Raw genomic sequence first — 17,598 nt, forward strand, 5'->3', positions numbered from 1 at the left:
CGTTTCTTCTTCAAAGGCTCTAATCTATTTCCCTGCTCCTTCATGTAGATTGGGCAGAGTGTTTTTCAGCCCTTCCAGGTCCTGGGATCCCCAAGGGATATACTGCACTTGTCCTGATCCTTTAACTAACAATGGCATCATTCTTCCTCCTTCTTCCCACCTGCCCACCTGCCCTGGCTCTCCTCCTCGCCTGACTCCCCATCTGTCTCAGGGTACGTCTTTACTGCCTCCCACACAAATTTCTCCGGGGTCCTCTTCTTCCCTCGGTCTCCCTGTGGAGTCCTTCCTTTCCGTCCTGATTCAATACTTGGTTGGCCCCTGGAGTAATTTTCACATCTCCTCTGGCAATCCCCTCTCAGTAACTTATCTAGCTCTCTCTCTACTTCCGCAAGTTGCTTCCCTACCGCCTCCTTCTGCTCTTCTAGGCTTCTGCTTCCTACCTCTTCCCCACAAATTCTCGCATCCTCTCTCTCACCACTTAACTCTTGCTCCTCCAATGAGTCACCTTCTCTTTCTTCCTGTCCGTGTCTGTACACCTGTGGCAGGGACTCCTCATGACCCTTACTCGTGCTTGATTCCCTTCTCGTGTTTCTCCAAGACTCTCGTCTCCTATCTTTTTTCCACTTCCTCTTGAATGCCTCAGCTCTTCCTGCCCTGATGAGCCACTTTCTTCTCTAGTCTGTTGATTTCTATGGTATAACCAATATTCCTCATACTCCTTTTCCTCTCTCAAGTATTTCATCTGTTCAATCTCTTCTTTCATTTCTCTCTTTGCCTGTTCCACCTTTATCCTTTCTGCCTGTATCTCCTTCCATATCGCCGCTTTTTCCTTCTCGTATTGTCTTTTATCCTCATTATCCCAAACTTGTACTTCTCCCTGCATGTTTACTGTACCCATCAGCAGAGGGCACTGCTTAGGGGTTCCTTCCTCATTATAAGGAGGGGGCCTTTCTGTTTCTTTCACGTCCGGGTACGGAGCTGAAGGCAGCTTCTCACTGTACCTCCCTCTAACAGGCTGTTTCTCCAGCACCTTAGTGTCTTCCTCGCTTGTAATCAATATTCTACCTGTCCTCCTCAGCCTTTCTCCCTCCGTTCTGAAGAGTTTTAGCACTTCCATTTCTTGTTCTCTTTTTTGCCCTCTTTTCTTAGATTTATCTTTTGGTTTGTAATTTTTAATTAGTGCCTCCATTTCTTCGCACAAGCTTACATCAAACGTTCCTTCTCTTGGCCATTCTGTGACCAGGTTTTTGGTTCTTTTTTCCCATTTTTCTGAAGTTTTTGTGATCTCATATTTATTTACCGGGATTTTTTTGTTCAGAATCTCTACTGCCGTTCCTTTACCTGTCATGTTGTTCTCTCTTTTTAAGGTATTTCAGAGATCTACAGTTCGTTTACTGGATAATATTATTTACTCTAATTCTATGCCTAGTCTATCATCCATCTACCAGCCCTTTAAACTATATATTGGACTGTCCTTGTTTCCTATTCTGTTCTGCCCATACAGACCTCTATTTACAGCGGTATCCACAGAACTTTCTCTTTGCACCTCGTCTATTCAGACCCTTATCTCTTAAGGCGGTATCCACGAGGATTTTCTCTATTTTTCCTTTCCCTGCCTGTTCAGACCTTCGTTTCATACGAAGCGGTATCCACGAGGATTTTCTCTATTTTTCCTTTCTCTGCCCGTTCAGACCTTTGTTTCATGCGAAGCGGTATCCACTGGGACTTACCAACACCACGTGGAATTTTTCTTCACTTAACTTCTTATTAGCTTATTTCTACTTACCCTCACTGCAGTGTTCTTGATCAATCCTCTGAGCCTCCTGTTAACCCCCAATTTTGCCAGATTCTTTGGACTGGAGAGACCCTACGGCAGTGGTTCCACACTTCTGAGACTCCAAGACCTCCCCAAAACCAACAGAATTCTTAGTCCAAATTGTCGCAAAAAGCGAGTACCTTTTGTTTGGGTGCACCCTTAATTCTGTTAGCCCCGTGGGGTTCCCTAGCGGACTGGGAAGCGTCCCCAATCTGCCGTTTCCTTTCCGCGGGTCTCTTTCCAATCCTGCCGACTACGTCAATTTTTGTCGTGGTTTCTTGTGCCCCACAAACGACCAGGAGACGCAGGAGATTCAAGAAGTGTTAAACTTTAATTTGCAAATCAAAGCTGAGACAGTCAGTGAGCTAGTCACCGATTGCCCACCGATCCTTGTGCATAGCATTTTTTATAGCAATCTCCTGGTTTAGTTGCATTAGCATATCCAATCGGTCTACAGTTGCGTATCACCAGTACATCAGCTCCCTACTTCCCACTATTGTTTCTACCCATTAACTTAATTATGTTCTAATCTACTTTTTGGGCCACGTGTTACCTCATCCCTGGCCACAGTTATCTCTTAGCTAGCCTCTCATTAACACACCATTCTCTTCTTATTTGGCTACATTCTTAAGTCACTGATGTGTTCAACAGTACAGAGACAATACAGAGATTTCATTCTGGCTGATAAGTTGGCTACATAGTAAGTATAAGTTAGCTACATTCTCAAGGCATTGATGTGTTCAATTGTACAGAGACAATACGGAGATTGCATTCTCCTACTAAATTGGATACATACATAGCAAATAGCAAACATAAAGCTGACTACATAGTTTTGGTTACACAGCAAACAATGCAACTTTATACTCCAATATTACTTGCTTGGACTATATGCATGAATACTAATGACCACTGTAATGGAAGCACTGTTTGCTTGATGTCTAACACCCAAGATAAAGCATCAAAACTCAAAGGAGTCACCCGATAAACTGGATGTTTTATACCCCTAAACCACAACTTTGGTTATCTACTTATCTGCCTAACCTCCCTATTTTACTTGTTTCTGTCCGGATCTTTAAAGCCCATCTATACCACCCCTACACCCTCACACCCAATCCCCGTGAGGAACTTTAGAACCCAAAATGATTCTAAATGAACTTAAAATAAATTTTAAACTACAGCACATTATGCACGGTAGCAGCAATTTGTATGATCTACAGGAAGCTTTGCTGCAACTCCGGCAGCACCTACCACCTCTACCAGCTAGAAGGACATGGACAGCAAAAACACCTCCACCTGGAAGTTGCTCTCCACACCACACACTTGGAAATAGGTCACAGTGGTTCAAATTTCTGGCACTCTCTCCCTAACACTACTGTGGATATACCCACACATCAAGAACAGACAGTTAAAGGCAGCAGCTCACTGCCACCTTCGAGGATAATTAGGAATAGTTAATTAAATGCCAGCTCAGCCCATAAAGTCCTCATCTCTTGAATGAATAAAAATTGTTCATAAATTGCTGTAAATGGTTGGTAGCTTCATCCTGTTATAGTGATCCTTTGAACATGTACCAATATAGCATGGGAACAGACTCTTCAGCTCACAATACCTATACCAACCAGGGCGCCAAATTAAGCCTGCATGCACATAGTCTATATTCACGTGTTCACCTGTTCACGTGCCTGTCTAATGCCTTGTGAATGTTTCTGTTGTATCTACTTCCCAACCTCGCCTGGCTGTGCATAAAACTCCATTAAGAGCTCCCCCCCTCACCTTAAAGCGATGAGCTCTAGTATTTGATATTCCCACCCTGGAAGAAAGACAGACTACCTACGTTAACCATACCTTTCATAACTTTATATACTTTCCCCAGAGAAAACAATCTAAATTTGTCCAATTTCTTATAGCCAAAACACTCTAATCCTAACATCCTGATGAATCTTTTCTGCATCCTCTCCAAAGCCTCCACATCCTTCCAGTTATGCAGTGACCAGAACTACACATGCTAGCAGGCATAGACTTGGTGGGCTAATCAGCCTCCTTCATATGGAAATATTCCAAATGTGACGTAATTAAAGTTTTATACAGGTGCAGCACGAATTGTCAGCTTTTAAATTCAGTGCTCCAACCAATGAAGAACACTGTACTCATCCTCCACCACCTTATCCACTCGTGTAGCCACTTTCAGGGAGACACTGATTTGCACCCCACAATCCTTCTGTTCAGCAAAGCTCCTAAGGGTCCTGACATTTACTGTATAATCTCCTCTTATATTTGACTTCCAAAACTGCAATATCTCATACTTGTCTAGACTGAGCTCCAGCTGCCATTTCTATACCCATATTTTCAACTGATCTACATCCTATCCTTTGCACTGAACTTTTTTTTTCAGATTTAAGATCAAGGAAAAAAGAACCAGAGGGGAAGTGAGAAGAATATCTTTATGCAGCTGATCTACAATCCCTGAAGGAACACACTGCCTTAAGGAAGGGTGTGAACATTTTTCAAAAAGTAATTTTCTGAATTTCAGGGTATTGAGGAGTAGGTAATCAGACTAATTGGATAAAACTCTAAGGATCTGCCACACACATAATTTGGCATATGCACAATGAGCTCAATTTCCCCCTTCCATGGTGTATTACTTTATTACCTACAGTTCGGCTGTACCATAACGACTCTGAAGGCTTCACACTTTCAAACACATAAATTTCAGTACACCTTGAACTCCAAGATTTTTATCTCAATTAATGTTAATTCACACTCATGTTATCCCTGCCTTAATAGCATGGTCAGCCAACACTCAGGTCTTTTCTGTAACCTCCTCCTCGTTTAATACTTCATAAATTATTTATAACTCGTTATCTTCTCTGCTTGTATCCTTCTGATGTCCCTCCATAATTGCAATTGCTTATATTCCAAGCTCAGGAATTCCTCCTCAGTCATTTCTCTGTGACTTGGTGTCAAACTTTGTTGAATTACACTCCCGTGAAACACCTTGGGATAGTTTACTACATTAGAGAATCTTCATCAGGACAGCTCGGTACTTATTTCATATTATTCCAAACTAGGGGACTACACCAGGTATATAAAATAGTCAAACAGTGCCCAAAATAAATCACATTGTGTAACTTCTCCTAAATTATTTTAACCACAATAAGAACTGGCTTTCAGTTATGAAAATTCCCAAAGATGTTGTACAGAAAACCTTTTAGTTACATAAGATGGAAAGATTCACCAACCTGCAGCCTTCCCATGACAATCAATTGCTTCGGCATATTTTCCTGCTGCTAGCATACGCTCCGCCTTTCTGCTTTGCTGGTGAGCCTAAAAGAAACAATACTTCTGAGCAGGATACACTTGCAGCATACGTCATTTCAAATCAAGATGACTCTTGCCCTGCAACTGAACTCAGCAGTTTTATCATTTCTGCTTGCAAGGACTGTGAAGAGAGTGTATGCGTAAACCTTCTCGTGACATTATGTCTCCTAGCTTATTGATCACTGGAGAATGACTTGGCAGCAAGTTCACAAAATAACATACAACACTTGAACACACTGCAACTCGTACAAAAGACAAAAACACAAACAACATGAAGACCTCAGTGGGGAATGTCCTATTTCCAGATATAGCAGATCATCACACTGAAGCTGCTGCTGTTGTACCACCTTCAAATTACTGACTAAACTGCAATTATCTATTTCACACTATAATCAATGCTTCCTTAAAGACACAGATTTTATTTCTGAAATGTTCAAAATGCTGGCCTTTAAATTTCTCAATTAAACGTACATCCGAATGCTCTCACATTACATCCCTTTACAGTTGACATTACAAATTAATCTGTATTTGGTTCTGGTCAGTGCAGGTCACTCTGGCAGGCCTATAGGTAATCCTCAGGTTAGGATCTGAACAAGTCATAAATATAATTGCACTTTGTTAATTAAAATAGTTTTAAGTTCTGAAATACTCAGCCCTCTTAATCCCATCCTTATCTCATATCCATCCAAGGCTCTTTCTGTTTAATCGCTGCCAGGTTTAAAATCCACTGAAATACCTGGGGTCTCAATTGCTCTTTGGTAATTCACAAATGTAATCATCTCACGTTTAATGATATGCACCAATTGTAGAGCTCAAACCAAGTTGCAATTATCTATTTCATACTATAATCAATACTTGCCTAAAGACACAGATTTTTTTCTGAAATGTTCAAATGCTGGTCTTTGTCATTTTCCCTCTTAAAAACCTGTGTCATATACAATTTCTCTTTTGTATCCTCATTAAAGCTTTTCTGACCAATCTTTCACTAACTATAAACCTTTCATGACTTGGGATCAGTTTTTTTTTTAGTATGACCATGCATTTGCGATATCTCCACTGCATTAATGGGACAATACAAAGGGAAGTTGCTGTTATCATTGAAGTTTCAATAAGCTCAGCATGCTTTAATGAAAAATACCTGCAGATCACCAATATGTCCGCCTCTGACAGCCAACAAAAATAAGGTTAAAATTGGAAAGTGCAAGTAGAGGTGGCGCTGTTCACTAATAATTCTGCACTTTTAGGATGGGCTCAGAATTTTGGGAGATTTGAAACTGAAATATGGGACAATTTAAGCAAAATTATAAACAAAAAACACCAAATGGTTCAGGAAGGATTTGGAAAATTAAATTAACATAAACTGCAACACCATCATGTCAGAGCACATTACAATATACTTGGTTCTAAAGCACACTGGTAGCTAAACTTTTGAAAGTCTGTCATTTATTTAAAAAAATAGATACAACTGAAGTTTAGTATTAGGTCTAGAACCATTATTAAGGTATTTTCTTTGTCCGCTAACCTGTAAATGGGTGAGAAAATTACAACATGGCGAGCCAGACCACTCTAGATAATTCAGGTGCACATGCCCAAAAAGAACAAGAATTATTTGTGTTATCTGTAGCAAGGTTTTCTCCTGATAGCTCAGAATGTAGACTCAGTGCAACATTTGGAACATCAACACACACAAAGTGATGAACTCAGCAGGTCAGGCAGCATCTATGGAAATGAATACGCAGTCCACATTTCGGACCGAGACCCTTCATCGGAACTGGAAAGGAAGGAAGAAGATACTAGAATAAAAAGGTGGGGGAGGGGAAGGAAGACGAGCTAAAAGATGACAGGTGAAGCTAGGTGGGTGGTAAAGGGCTGGAGGAGAATGAATCTGATAGGAGAGGAGAGTGCACAATGGGAGAAAGGGAAAGAGGAGACAGGCAGGTGAGGAGAAGAGGTAAAATGCCAGAATGGGGAATAGAAGAAGAGGGAAGGGGGAGGGAAAGAGGAAGAGAAAAGAAAAAAAAAGAAAAATAAATACTGTGAAGTTGCGGAAATCAACATCAAGTTGGAGGCTACCTAGATGGAATAGGAGGTGTTGCTTCTCCACCCTAACAGTGGTCTCCTGTGGCAGAAGAGGAGGCCATGGACTGGTATGTTGAAACAAGAATGGGAAGAGGAATTAAAAAGATTGACCACAGGAAAGTTCCGCTTTTGGCGGATGGAGCAGAGGTGCTCGACAGAGCGGTCTTCCAACTTAGGTCAGAATTTAGCATTAGGAGCACCAAGTACAACAGACAACCCCAAAAGATTCACAGGCGAAGTGTTTGTGTCATGTTTACAATAACTCAGCATGCCAGATTGTACTTTGCTGCATGCAAAATACAGGCAAAAAAAAGGCTAGCGGAAATCTCATACAGATAAATTAATATATTCATTGCAGAACATTACAGTGCTCTACAACAAACTAAACATATGATGCAGTCACACTGTTATTGATTCTAAATTAATTGCTGAAAACTTACTGCAGGATCACAATCCAGATCAATGTGATAGCAGCACATTTCGTTTACCACCTTGCTCTGTCAATCGGGGAGGGGAGCATGGTACATCCAACTAGCTGCTCCAAGGATGGTAGGCTTACTTCCTGCAATTGCACCTCACAAAATGTCACAACTTCAGCTATGTTACAGAATGGATGTCACAAGGTCAGATAATTCCTCATTTTGAAAGTTGCTGAGGAGGAAGGGAGAGGGATGTGAGTAATGGTCAAGGGACAGTTTTACGGAAATGTGACTGAAAATAATCCCTACACAATATGTAACAAACTAAAATGCAAGATTTTAGTTAAAAATATGGAGCACATTCTGCCTGGATGTTGGTGACGACAGGTGTTTCTTGGTGATCTGTTCTGGGACCCCTATTTTTTGTGATTTTTATAAATGACTTGGATTACTTTTTACTGTTCACCTGCACTGTGTACTAAATGCATTTTGAATTATATTTATTAACTTATTTGTTGTAATATTTTGCTTTATGTTCTGTGTGTGATATATGTTTTTGGGTGCACCATGTCCAGAGGAATGTTGCTTCATTTGGTTTTATTTATGTATACTTAGATGACATTCAATTAAACTCAAATTGAACAATAACCTTGAACTTAGATGAGGACACGGAAGGATGAGTTAGTAAGTTTGTAGACAATATGAATGTTGGCATTGTGGATAGTGTGGAGGGCTGTCACAGTTTATAACAGGATATTGACAGGATGCTGAGCTGGCTGGAGAAATGGCAGATGGAGTCCATTCTGGAAAAGCTTGAAGTGATTCACTTTGGACAACCAAACTTGAATGCAGGGTACAAGGTTAATGGCAAGATTCAAAGCAGTGTGGAGGCTACCTCAGTAGATATATTTAAGACAAGGTTGGATAGATTTTTGCATAGTAGGGGAACGAAGGGTTATTGAGAAAAGGCAGGTAGGTGGAGATCAGTCCATGGACAGGTCAACCATGATCTTACTGAATGGCGGAGCAGGCTCAACGGGCCAGATGGCCTATTCCTGCTCCTATTTCTAATGGAGGTAAAAAGGGATCTTGGAGTCCAACTCTATAGGTTCCCCCAAATTTGCTTTGGAAGTTGGTAGGGTTGTTAGGAAGGCACAGGGTGTGCTGGCCTTCAGTAGTTGGGAGACTGAGTACAGTGCCACATGGTTATGATGCAGTCTATAAAACTTCGGTTTCTTGGAGTATTGTGTCCAGTTTCGGTTGCCTCATTATAGTAAGGATGTGGGATCTTCAGAGAGGATTTACCTGGATGCTACCTGGACTAGAAACCATGTCTAATGAGAAGGGTTGACTGAACTAGGGCTTTTCTCTTTGGAGAAAAGAGGCCAAAATACTTGACAGAGGTGTATACGATTACGAGGGGCATACAGTGGACAGCCAGCACCTTTTTCCCATGGCGGTAATGGCCAATATCAGATGATTTTGAAGATAAGTGGTGGAAAGTTACGGGGAGATGTCAGATGTAGTGTTGGGTGCCTGAAACATGCTGCTGGGGTGGTGATATGGATATTGAAGAGACTCTTACATGGCCACACAGATGTAAGAAAATTGGATGGTTAAAGGCTGTAATGTAGGAGGGAAGGGTCAGACTGATCATATGTAGATAAACATATTTATATAGGTTGGCACAATATCTTAGGATGGAGCACATAATGTTCTTAAAAAGTTCTGACAAGCAAAATAGATTCATGTGTATATTTAGCACAACACTGACTCCTCACCTCAACCCAATAAATTATTTACTTTAACAAGTGAACAGGTAGCAGTTTTAATCTCCACAAGTTAAGTCCGATTGTCGGAGACAGATACTTCAGCAAATGACATGTATTGCTTTTGATGTTTCTGATTCTAAGTCTTGGAAACAAGCAAATATGAAATAAAATAAAATTATTTTTGATGGTCTAACTACCTGTTAAATTAACATAACTGGAGAAGGTCCCTTTTGCCAACTCAGCACCTAATTTTATCTGCTATAAACCTTAACGCTCTGATCTCTATATAGTGAAGGTCACTCAATATTTAACGTTTGTGTCTGACATGAAATAAAAGTTTGTATACACTCTTCTTACACAGGCATTTTGAATTAGTGAAAAATTTTGTACAGGTGATAATGCCCATTTCTATCTCACTGTTATATAATTTGAACTGCCTTCATAAAGAACACTAGAAATAACTAAGCAAAAAAATATTTCTTTTACTGCCATTTCGCCAGCTGTGGGATTGAGCTTGCAAAGGAATGGAAAAACCAACAAAGGGTTACCTGCTGAAGGGTCTCAGCCCGAAACAGCAACTGAAATTTTTTCCCATAGATGCTGCCTGGCCTGCTGTGTGTTGTGCTCGGATTTCCAGCATCTGCAGATTTTCTCGTATGAAAAAAAAAACTACGTGCTTGCTAGGTCAAACAGCTCCACCAATGTGTTTGCTCCTCCATGCTGCCTAGTAGCACATCTATCTGAACACTCTGTTTAGTGTTCTGGTGCTCATTTCTATCTCTTCCACTTTTAAGCGCACACTCACCCAACCCACATCATTTAAGCAGCTTGCTTCTTCCTGCTCTCTGGCCTTTCTGCTGGGACAAGGGGAGAAAGGCAAACAAATTAGGAAAGTGAGGAAAAGAGAGCGAACAAATATACAAGGAAGAAAACACAGTAATGTTGAAATATGAGTAGATACGAAATGAAAGAGCAGTTCAGTGAAACAGCTACCACATAGTGTGTGGTAGAGGCACAGAACAATGCCAGTTTTTGTAAAAAGCAAAGGAATAAAATAGCAGTAGGAAGTGGCAAATGTTTAAAATTTGGCAATGGAAAATGGCAAAAAAAAGAGGAAGAGGGCAGATTATAAAAGTTCCCATCATTATTAGATGATTTGTTGTTGCAGTTTTCATCTTCATTTCCATACTGGTGCCTCTACATTATTTTTTCAGGTTTGCTTGGTGCAAACTTTTTTTTGGAGGAAACATTTTAAATGTCAGGAAATTTACAAAAACAAAAATTACTGCAGAGTCTCTCTGGTGAGTCAACTACTAGTATCCCTGCCAATTCACAAATGCTTTCTTGAAAAGCTGATTTTAGACCCTTCTGCTTGCAATAGCCACTATTTTGCAAATTAGATTGTGCTCATGTTATAATGGCATAATATTTGACCAACTTTGTGGCAGGTGTTAAAATATATTTTTATTACGTTGTGCAATAAATGCAAGTGTACTGATGAATTTTGTATTCATATGCATACGATTCTCCCAGACTTTAACTGAGGTACACCACTATTAGTTCACAAGCAAACAATTAGCATTTACAGAGAGCATACAGAAAGATCTTGGGTTATTTCACAAAAGAGTTATAAAAAAATCAATTGGCACCAAACCACATTAGAATCTTAAACACAAGAGATTTTACAGATGCTGGAAATCTGTAGCAACACAGGTAATGCTGGAAGAACTCAACAGGTCAGGCAGCACATTGAGGGGAATAATCAGTCAACATTTTAGGCCAAGACCTGCTGAAGGGTCTCACTGTTGACTTCTCCGCTAATCTTTGGCTCATCCAAAAACTTGCTTATCATGCCTTCTACATCCACATCCAAATCAATTACCCAGATTAGAAATAGCAAGGGATCTAGCACCAATCTCTGTGAAACACCTCTAATCACAGAAATCCACATCCCAAAAAAACAGCCGTCTGCCATTAACTTTTGTGGATAGTTGGGGGATGTATGTAGAGATGGAGATGGAGTGAGGGGGTTGAAAGAGATAACATGAACATGGTGCAAATTGATTCTGAAACTTGGTACTGTTTCACGTGGCAAAATGAATTGTAAATCATAACATCGACAAAAAGTGGCTTTTTTTGCTTTAATTTTATAGTAACTAATGGATAGCAATTCTTCCCCTTACCCAACATTCCGTGTCAAAGAATGCCCAACAGGGAAACTGAAATATTCCGTATGCTAACACTGTATCACCTCTAAGAACAAACTTGCAGCATACATCTCTACAAAATCAAAACAGATTCAACACCTTTGGGCATTGACTTAGGAAAACAAGTGACTTAGTGCTTCATTATTTGGAATCAATTAAATCATGTTTTTCTATAAATAATGTAAGGCATGTTTTTAAACTGCAAGCCTGTTGCAATATTGTCCTGACTGAATTCATCAATCTGAGGTCCTGCTTGAAATCTTGAGTGGAAAACTTCCCACAATACTAGCCTGCTCTAAAACAGGGGCGTTTTACAAGTTGGACAACTTTTTCTTCCTCCCTTCAAACAACAACTTGTATTTTATAAACAAAATGCCAGGGCCTTTCACTGGAGCATTAATTTATAACAATTCAAAAGTAAATAACTGTATCAATGCAATTAACAGTAACTATATAAATTCCAACTTCTCTTCGACATGGTATCAGCTTCCAAGGTATAATCCAATGGGATTTTACCACCATCTTTAGCCTTGAACCATGTGTTAGGCCATCTTCTGCTTGATACAAAATTATGGACAAGCCGGAATCTTAGGTTTCAAACTAGGGGAAAAGAATTTACAGTATTCCTTGAATCCTAAATACTTGTTATCCGAGCCCCAGTTATACTCTACAACTTTGGCTGCTTAGCTTCAATCACTGAAGTTTTTCACTTCCTGTCATTTCTTTCTCCTATATAGTCTTTAGAGACTTCCCCCAACACCAACTCTAAATTGATGTTTATTTCAATTATTCAAGCATCTTTATGAAACACTTTGCAACCAATACAATTTTTAATCAAAAATATGGAAGTGGTTGTTACTGCATGTAAAATGCCTAACACAAGAGATTCTGCAGAGGCTGGATATCCAGAGCAACACACACAAAATGCTGGAGGAACTCAGCAGGTCAGGTAGCACCCATGAAAATGTTTTGATGTTTCAGGCCAAGACCCTTCTTTTGTTTGCTTTCATATAAAATAACTTACACACATTTACACAGAGGCTTTCACAACGGAGGAAGTCCTAAAACATTTGCATCTAGTGAAATGTTAGAAAGGGAATTATAGTAAAAAATTTTGGAGATAATATTAGCATTGACAAAACTCCTTCTAGACTCCTGGAATCTTTTAGGTTCACCCAGAGAAGCAGACCTGCTACTGATCAAATGTCTCAACCAAAAGCCGACTTCTCCACAAATCATCCTTTTAATGATATTCTATGGTGGCATCCTAATTTGCATGTTCAAATCATTGCAGTCTGATTTTAAGCCATCACTTTCTGACATAGGCAAGATGATTACTGAACCACTGCTGAATGCACCAGTGGTCAGTCACCATGAAGATTCAATCAGCTAGATTTTAAAAAAGATTTTGGAACCGAACAAGAGTTCATTGGCTTTAACCTACAAAACTGAAGCACCACCAGAGCTAAACACTTGGAGAAATTCTAGAAATTAAAAAAAATCAGCCTCCAAGAGTTGGTGTTCATTGCAATGCACTGAACTGAGACAATAACTTCAATAATTTTGTTCATATATTGTAAATAAGAATAAAAAACACCTGCATAACTAACAAGCAAAATAGTATGTGTTCTCAAATTAAACCAGGAAGTATATTTATCATGGTGTCTGAAGTTATATTCTGAATGAATAACATTACATAATTAAACTGATTTTATATTCAATTTCATATACAACCATATGACTTCCGAGTATTTTTAAACTGTGACTTTAAACCTTTATTTCTAAAGGTTAGCCAAGCCATTTATTTCATGGATGTAAAAGTTCAGCCCAGTCACCTCAACATAAAAGTAGATGCAATTAGTTAAATTCTTCTATATTAAAAAAGTCATGAAGAAAATCAATGGCAGAGTCCAACTTATATAATCTCCCAAGGATGCAAAAATCTTTGACATATGCATATAATTGTAATTATTTAATTAGTAAAGAAATGTTTCAACATACTTTTTTTTTGCATCATAGGTTCAGAGTACTGAAATTAGGACTTTTGAAACAGTGCAAAGGCACTGGTAAGCCTACACTACACCTGTTCCCTCTCAAATCCCAATCAACTCCCCTTCCACCCCTAACAAGTTGAAGTACTCGGCTTGTCAAAGAGTTGCCTTTGGTTTACAGGACATAGATTTGGTTCCACGTCCAAAGACTTAAAACCTAAACCTTCACCCCAGTGCAGGACTGGGATTGTTATTAGGAGTGCCATTTTCAGATCGGATATTGACGTGGAATGAAATGATATTTTAGAACTGTTGAAGAACAGTAAGGAAGCTTTACTCCCCAGACACGGTCAATATTTATTTTTCAACCGACATCACTGAAACACAAATCTAGTCATCAAACTGCTGCTTGTGGGTTCTTACTGTGTATAAACTGGTTGTTCTGGCTCTCAAGCGTAACATTGGCGAAGTACACGATGGGTTGTAAATACTTGCCGGTGTTCTGAAAAGTGGTACGTGAATGCAGTTCTTTATTTTAATCTTGTTCGTTTACAAACAGGGCGAGGACATCGACCGGCTAAACAACAACATCCAGTTGGGCACAAACACTGAAAGCAAGGGCCCACAGGAAGGTGACACACCACAGGAGGGTAGAGATGGACATGTCCCACTGCCTCCAATCCCGAGACGCGGCGGCTGGACAGAGGTAGATGGACCCATAACCCGACCGGCAGCAGGGCCCGTGTCCCCACCGGCAAAGCCAGTGATCACTCACCAGGTTCAGTGGGCTTTCCATAACGTCCATTGGGTTCCTCCTCACTCCGCCGCATCCGAGTCGTCGGGCTCGGCTCAGCCCGGCCGCCGTCAGGCTGCACTCCCAGAGCTGAGGGACGGCATTAGCCGGGCCGGGCCGAGCCGCGCTCAGCTCGCCCCTCCCTCCCGTCCCCCGGCTCCGCTGACGACAGCACAGCGGCCCCTGTTGCGTCGATAAACTCCGTGACCTTGGACCTTCCTCCCCCTCCTCCTCTCGCGAATGCCACGAGATTCCGCGAGATCCGACCTCGTTGCCGTGGTAACGGAGCGGCTGGAGAAGAAGCGGCGGCGATATGTCGGGTGGTGGGCCTTGCACAGCCGCAGGTAAATGAAAGGCAAGATCTGGCATGCTGAATAATAAGCGCACATCCTTCTTTTGATTTTTAGCTAGTCTCTGCCGTATTTAGGTTTTGTAAAGAAATACAACAGGGATCCCCAAAGCGCTGCCCGATCAGTTGTGCAGAGAACAGGTCTCCACGTCGTGTGAACCAAATGGGAAGACGATGAACAAACTGCACCACAGCTGGCTGGTCTGATTGTAATTCCAGCTTCACATTTTCATGGTAGTGCCGTGGTTAGTGCAACATTTTACAGTACAAGCGACTCGGTTCAATTCCTACCGATGACTAAGGAGCTTGTTCTCCTCCCGGTGACCGGTTTCCTCCCACTGTCCTCAGACCTATGGGTTGGTAGGGTAATTGGTCAGTGTAAATTGTCCCGTGATTAGACTAGGATTAAATTGCTGGATGGTGCGGTCAAAAGGCTGGAAGGGCATATTCTGTGTTGTTTCTCAATCAATACACGTCCGTCCCCTTGCTTATCAAGTACCACTCTGACTCTGACATAAGATATTCAAACACTGCAAAAGAGGGCTGGAATGGCTCATGGTCGTGAGAGGAAAAATTATATTGCCTCCTCTCTGCATTAACTGGGCTACTTCCTATTTTTAAAAAGTGTCTTTCTAGTTCTAGATTCCACCGCAAGAGGAAACATACTTTCCACGCTCATCCTGTCAAGTTCATTGGGATTTTATTTACTTGAATCAAATCCCCTCATTCTTCTAAACTTAAGTCACAAGAGTAACTTGAACAGCCTTTCTTCAAGATCTGCGTATCCCAGGTGTTACTCCAGTCGACCTTCTCTGAACTGCTCCCACTATGTTTACTCAGAGATGCAGCACAGAACAGACTCTTCCAACCCAAAGAGCCACACTGCCCAGCAACCCACCTATTTAACTCTAACCTGTGGGACTGTGGGAGAAAACCGGAGCATCAGGAGGAGACCCACACGTAAAAGGAAGGACGTAAAAAAAAACTTCTTGTAGGGAGCATTGGAAATGAACTTGGAACTCCAACACTAAATTGTAGTAGCATCATGCTAACCACCAACTACCGTGGTCACCCTATATTATCATCCTTAAATAGGAAGATCATTGCTGTACACAATACTCCCAAAGCAGTATCAGCAATACATGACTTTACTGAAGCAGATATACCTGTATGTTTAAGAGTTTCAAGAATGAGGTGATATTACTGAAACACTATGATGATGTTTTTATCTGGTGCACAAAGTTTTTGTGTTATGAGAGCAGGTTGAGCAGCTAGGGCTCTTCTGTCTGGAGAAAAGGAGGATAAGAGATGACTTGATAGAGGTGTACAAGATGCTAAGAAGCATAGGTCAAGTGGACAGTCATTGACTTTCCCAGGGTAGAATGGCTAACGCAAGGGAGCATAATATGGTGAAAGGAGGAAAGCACAAGGGGGATGTTGGAGGTTATTTATTTATTTGTTTTTACACAGAGTGATGGGTGCATGAAATCCCTGCCAGGGGTGGTAGTAGAGGCAGATACATTAGGAGAATTAAGAAATACCTAGATAGACAAAAACACAAAATGCTGGCAGAACTTAGCAGGCCAGACAGCATCTGTGGGAGGAGGTGGTGATGACGTTTCGGCCCGAAATGTCGTCACCACCTCCTCCCATAAATGCTGTCTGGCCTGCTGAGTTCTGCCAGCATTTTGTGTTTTTATTTATTTCCAGCATCTGCATATTCACTTGTGTTACCTAGATAGACATATGGATGATAGAAAAATGGAGGCATTATAGGAGGTCAAATCATAAACAAGAGAAAGTCAGCAGATGCTGAAAATCTGAAGGACTGCTGAGGGGTTTTGGCCTGAAACACCGACTGTAGACTTTTCCTAGATGCTGCCTGGCATGCTGAGTTCCTCCAGCATTTTGTGTGTGTTGCTTGGCTCAGTAGGAGGGAAGAGTTAGATTGATCTTAGAGTAGGTTAAAAGGTCAGCTTGCGTTATGCTGTATTGTTCTTTGTAAGGTGACATTGTGTCATGGTGAAGTGTTTCCCCATTTAAGGCAAAGATGAAAAGAAATTGTTTTCCCAAGGATTTTGAATTTTTGGAATTTTCTGATCCCAAATCATAATTTTCTGATCTTTAAGCATACTCAAGGATGAAAAGAATTTTGGACAATAGTGCATCAAGGATTCACTATACACAGTGTATACAAGAGCCAGATTAACAGATTTTTGGATGCTATTGGAAAGTGATAATGGAAATAGTGGAACACAATCATAATCTGATTAAATGGTAGGACAAGTGTGAAGGGCTGAATCGTCTACTCTAGTCCTTTTACTTTGCTATTACATAGTAGTAACCTCTCTACTCACCGTTAGAAGATAGAATTTGATATCTCAAGACATGATTGAAATGAAGATAAAGAATGCATTTAAGGGAAATCTAATCAAAGCATATATTAATACAAGAATTAGATGCAGCAAAGAAAAACTCGCATCTATAATTTCCATGTTCCTGGGTTGTTCCAAAATACCTATTTGTCGGTAAAGTACTTTTAAAATGTGGTGTTTGTTGTAATAAAGGAAACAATTGGTGCATATCAGTGTCAAGGATCAACAAATGATAGTGTGATATTCAGATAGTTTAGAAATTCAGATTTTTTTCTATTGCAAAAATTAAACTACTGGAGGAACTCAGTGTGTTAGGTGGTATTGGTGGTGATAGAGGGATGATGTCAGATCTTGACCTGAAACATTGACTATCTTGCCTCCACAGATTCTATCTGACCAATGAGTTCCTCCAACAGTCTTCTGCTCTGGAGTAAAGCATCATCAGTCTCTTGTATTTATATTATTTTCTATGGATTGAA

General features: G+C 40.6%; 1 protein-coding gene across 1 annotated transcript in view; it reads right to left on the minus strand.

Annotated features, from left to right (window-relative positions):
* The window catches only part of nrbf2b (nuclear receptor binding factor 2b), a 31,256-nt gene extending 16,689 nt beyond the window's left edge, over positions 1-14,567 (minus strand). Inside the window, exons 1-2 of the mRNA XM_059947358.1 lie at positions 14,378-14,567; positions 5,056-5,140 (exon numbers count right to left, since the gene is read on the minus strand). Coding sequence (XP_059803341.1) covers positions 5,056-5,140; positions 14,378-14,407 — 115 coding nt within the window. The 5' untranslated portion in view covers positions 14,408-14,567. The remainder of the gene's footprint in view (positions 1-5,055; positions 5,141-14,377) is intronic.
* Between the last annotated feature and the right edge of the window lie 3,031 nt (positions 14,568-17,598).

This window comes from Hypanus sabinus, chromosome 22 (genome assembly GCF_030144855.1).
Source record: "Hypanus sabinus isolate sHypSab1 chromosome 22, sHypSab1.hap1, whole genome shotgun sequence".
NCBI classification, from domain to species: domain Eukaryota; kingdom Metazoa; phylum Chordata; class Chondrichthyes; order Myliobatiformes; family Dasyatidae; genus Hypanus; species Hypanus sabinus.